We start from the raw sequence: 4,834 nt of genomic DNA on the forward strand, positions 1-4,834 counted from the left end.
GAATTTTCAAGCTGACGGTTGACCGTGGCGATCGACCATGAAAGTTTTTGCAGCCCACTCAGCAAAAGACACAGGCGCGGTCGACCGTGACGGTCGACCGTGAACTGATATATGAAAATGCAGGTTTGAAAAACTGTTTTCTGATTTTAAAACCCTGTTTAAAAATATTAAATAAATTTCAAAAAATATAAAAATTTGGAGAATGATTGTAGACATGATAATACACATGTCACAAAAACTGGTTTACAAAAAGAACCACACAAATGTGAAATATCATTATTTTGCAAAATAGTCCAAAACATGAAAATGTGAACACATGAGTTTTGACATTTTAGCTTAACCATGTTTTGAAACATTACAAAATGATTTTATAGACTTAAAGAAAGATATAAACAATTGTTATGAAGTCTATAAACAATGAATACAATATTTTCACAAATACAATAGAATATGAAACATATGAGTATGTATATGATTATATATTTGTTTCATATCTATGAAATTAAACCAAAACACAATAATAAATATGAAATATGTAATCTAACATAAAAACTCATATATATATATATATATATATATAACTATATGAAAACCAAACATATGTGTATATATGAAACTATATATACATGGAAACCAATATAATGTGTGTGTATAATATTAAGCTTAAAGTACTAACACACATAATATAAAACCTAAACTAATGTTACCCAAGCTTGATCTTGATCTACATTGTAGCTCAACTTGGTAAACTTGGATGAAGCTTGTAATTGGATCTTTAACTTGAATTGTATAGGCTTCAACCACTATTCCACCAACCTTCATTGGATATATTCATTGAAGCTCAATTCCATTCATCCTCCAACTCGTTGTTTGCCTAGAATAAATACAAAAACACAAACCCTAGACAAACAACATTAGGAGTAAATTGTTTGTTAAACATTATCAAAACAAGAAGGCCAACAGTATCTAGGTCATATGCCAAGGTCTTGGGAGCGTCCAGGATAGTATGGGTCGATTACGCGGAGTACATCGCTTAGGTCTTGCTCGTGATTTTCTTCACTCTAGCATTCACATCCTCAAACCTCCTCTGAAGTCCTTTAGCCTCCTCTACCAACTATGAACATCTCATTCACCTCCTATCACTTTCCAAAAAATCTCCTCCATCACAATTTAAACAAAGAAATTAATCCATTTAGGCATTAGTCCAATGTTTATCGGCTCCTAGCGCTTTCTATAATACTAATATTTATTATCATTTATTGCAACGAAAAATAAAAATAGAAAATCGCCTAGGCACCTAGTCTCTAGGCATCAGGTTTGGCGTCTAGGCCACCAAGCGCTTTGTATAACCTCATGTATGAGTATGAACTTATAAATGCGGTCCTTGAGGGTTGGAAGAGCAAAGTATAAAGTGGATCATTCTGATATGATATGAATATGGACGCTAAATATCTATATATGGTGATAATGAGTATTATATGCAGTGATGTGGCTGAGCCAAATAGTATGGACAATATTAAGTAATGAAGAAATAATTATGTTTTTACAGTTAGCTGAGATTTGACCATGTCATTTTATATGAGAGAATATACTCATACAACATCCATATGTGCGTGTGAATTTGATGGTTATGAGGTGGCGAAAATAAATTTAGGTTTATGATGCGCCTCAGTGATTTTTGGGGGTTAACTTTAGAAAGCTCTCAACTTGCAGGTTGTCTCTCGAAAACCCTCATCAGCTATTTTAATTTGAAAATATGACCCTCTGAAACACAAGGGTGTCTCACAAAGCCCACTCTGATCTTTACGCTCTTTTGGGCGAAATCATTTGATGTCCAATGTGAAATGATCAAAATATCATTTTGAAAAGGGGGAAGGAAAAACAATTTCAGTTATTAAAAAAAAGGCGCCTCTCAACCATTAAAAAAGACAACGACGCATTTATAAATTATAATGCTTCCCCCCACCCCGTCTCTCTCTCCTCTCATCCTGCAAATATCTCAGCTATTGTTTCCTCCTCCCTCGTTTTTATCCTACGAAAATCTAGTCTATTCTTTAATGACCGAGAGGAATCATAGTCTTCTGAAGTCATGTGTTTGTTACGTACCACGCTAAACTTAGTAGCATTAATTAGGAGGGACTATATACGATAAAAATTCATAAAGGTTATAAGTAGAATTTCTACAGCTAAAAGGGGTTGTCACGCCACTCCCGGTCCGGAGGAAGTCCACCGAAATTAATCAAATTAAAATAACGAAGAGTTTTTTTCTGAGGAAAATGATAGGAGCACATCCCTAACGACAACTCCAATCGCACCCTCTCTCTCTTTTGCTACGTTACATCAGACTCCGCATGAGATTTTAAAGAGCCCGGCATACTGTAGCTAAAGAGAGAGAATGAGTGATTGGAATTGTGGCTGGGGGGGGGGAGAGAGAGAGGAGAGAGAGCGAAGACGGCGAAGGAGAGAGAGAGGGAGAGCGATGTCGGACGAGGAGCACCACTTCGAGTCGAAGGCCGACGCCGGCGCTTCGAAGACCTACCCCCAGCAAGCGGGCACCATCCGCAAGAACGGCTACCTGGTGATCAAGGGCAGGCCCTGCAAGGTATAATTTCTTCCTTGGGGATTCTCTTTCGATGGACTTCGTAATTTGACCGGAGATTTCTGGTTTATTTTGAGTTGAGGAGATTTGTACTGCTTAGCAGCCGATTATCCGTGGATCTGATTATTAGTTCGATCTTCCGAAAACATTTTTTTTAGACAGAATCGAATTAATTATTTGGAAGAAGCAGAGCCGTAATTTGCTGAGCCGTCGTTCGCCGCTCGAGATTACTACTCTCTTCGATGGAGCGTGGTTGTCGCCTCGACCTTCTAATTTGCATATGGATGTTATGCTGTACTCATGCTCGTATAAGTATTTTGTTGAAATCTCCAATCGTTTTACATGTATTTTCAGCGCGCCGCGTATTGTTGTATTCGTGCTCTTTTGTGAAAGATTAAGATGCTGCACTACTTCGTACTTAGGGTTAGTTTGGTATTGGCTTTTTTCAGGGTGCTTTTGCTTTTTTTTTTTTTTTTCAGAAGCTCTCAATAATGGTGTTTGGTGAAAACTTGTTTTGGCATGCTTAAGGCGGTGCTTTTAGAAGCAACTTGATGGTGTTTTTAACAGTAGCTTCTGTTTTATTTTAGTTTATATACCATACATACATTTTATCTTTTAACAATGATCATTAAGCATAGTTCTATCAAGCACCTTTCCTTCTTCTTAAGTAGTTTTTGATATTTGATTACCAAATTGAGCTTATATAAGTTGCTTCTATAAGGTGTTTTTATAAGCAGCTTATTGCAAGCTCTAGCAATATCAAATTAATCTTTATGTGATCCCTCCTAAATTAAAAAAAAAAAGCGTCCAGGATAGTATGGGTCGATTACGCGGAGTACATCGCTTAGGTCTTGCTCGTGATTTTCTTCACTCTAGCATTCACATCCTCAAACCTCCTCTGAAGTCCTTTAGCCTCCTCTACCAACTATGAACATCTCATTCACCTCCTATCACTTTCCAAAAAATCTCCTCCATCACAATTTAAACAAAGAAATTAATCCATTTAGGCATTAGTCCAATGTTTATCGGCTCCTAGCGCTTTCTATAATACTAATATTTATTATCATTTATTGCAACGAAAAATAAAAATAGAAAATCGCCTAGGCACCTAGTCTCTAGGCATCAGGTTTGGCGTCTAGGCCACCAAGCGCTTTGTATAACCTCATGTATGAGTATGAACTTATAAATGCGGTCCTTGAGGGTTGGAAGAGCAAAGTATAAAGTGGATCATTCTGATATGATATGAATATGGACGCTAAATATCTATATATGGTGATAATGAGTATTATATGCAGTGATGTGGCTGAGCCAAATAGTATGGACAATATTAAGTAATGAAGAAATAATTATGTTTTTACAGTTAGCTGAGATTTGACCATGTCATTTTATATGAGAGAATATACTCATACAACATCCATATGTGCGTGTGAATTTGATGGTTATGAGGTGGCGAAAATAAATTTAGGTTTATGATGCGCCTCAGTGATTTTTGGGGGTTAACTTTAGAAAGCTCTCAACTTGCAGGTTGTCTCTCGAAAACCCTCATCAGCTATTTTAATTTGAAAATATGACCCTCTGAAACACAAGGGTGTCTCACAAAGCCCACTCTGATCTTTACGCTCTTTTGGGCGAAATCATTTGATGTCCAATGTGAAATGATCAAAATATCATTTTGAAAAGGGGGAAGGAAAAACAATTTCAGTTATTAAAAAAAAGGCGCCTCTCAACCATTAAAAAAGACAACGACGCATTTATAAATTATAATGCTTCCCCCCACCCCGTCTCTCTCTCCTCTCATCCTGCAAATATCTCAGCTATTGTTTCCTCCTCCCTCGTTTTTATCCTACGAAAATCTAGTCTATTCTTTAATGACCGAGAGGAATCATAGTCTTCTGAAGTCATGTGTTTGTTACGTACCACGCTAAACTTAGTAGCATTAATTAGGAGGGACTATATACGATAAAAATTCATAAAGGTTATAAGTAGAATTTCTACAGCTAAAAGGGGTTGTCACGCCACTCCCGGTCCGGAGGAAGTCCACCGAAATTAATCAAATTAAAATAACGAAGAGTTTTTTTCTGAGGAAAATGATAGGAGCACATCCCTAACGACAACTCCAATCGCACCCTCTCTCTCTTTTGCTACGTTACATCAGACTCCGCATGAGATTTTAAAGAGCCCGGCATACTGTAGCTAAAGAGAGAGAATGAGTGATTGGAATTGTGGCTGGGGGGG

At 37.1% G+C, this 4,834-nt stretch overlaps 1 protein-coding gene across 1 annotated transcript in view; it reads left to right on the forward strand.

Moving 5' to 3' along the window:
• LOC109843989 (eukaryotic translation initiation factor 5A-2-like) overlaps positions 2,427-4,834 on the forward strand; it is a 10,183-nt gene continuing 7,775 nt past the window's right edge. The window contains exon 1 of the mRNA XM_020412999.1: positions 2,427-2,602. Coding sequence (XP_020268588.1) covers positions 2,480-2,602 — 123 coding nt within the window. The 5' untranslated portion in view covers positions 2,427-2,479. The remainder of the gene's footprint in view (positions 2,603-4,834) is intronic.

Source organism: Asparagus officinalis, chromosome 5, assembly GCF_001876935.1.
Source record: "Asparagus officinalis chromosome 5, Aspof.V1, whole genome shotgun sequence".
Taxonomy (NCBI): Eukaryota; Viridiplantae; Streptophyta; class Magnoliopsida; order Asparagales; family Asparagaceae; genus Asparagus; species Asparagus officinalis.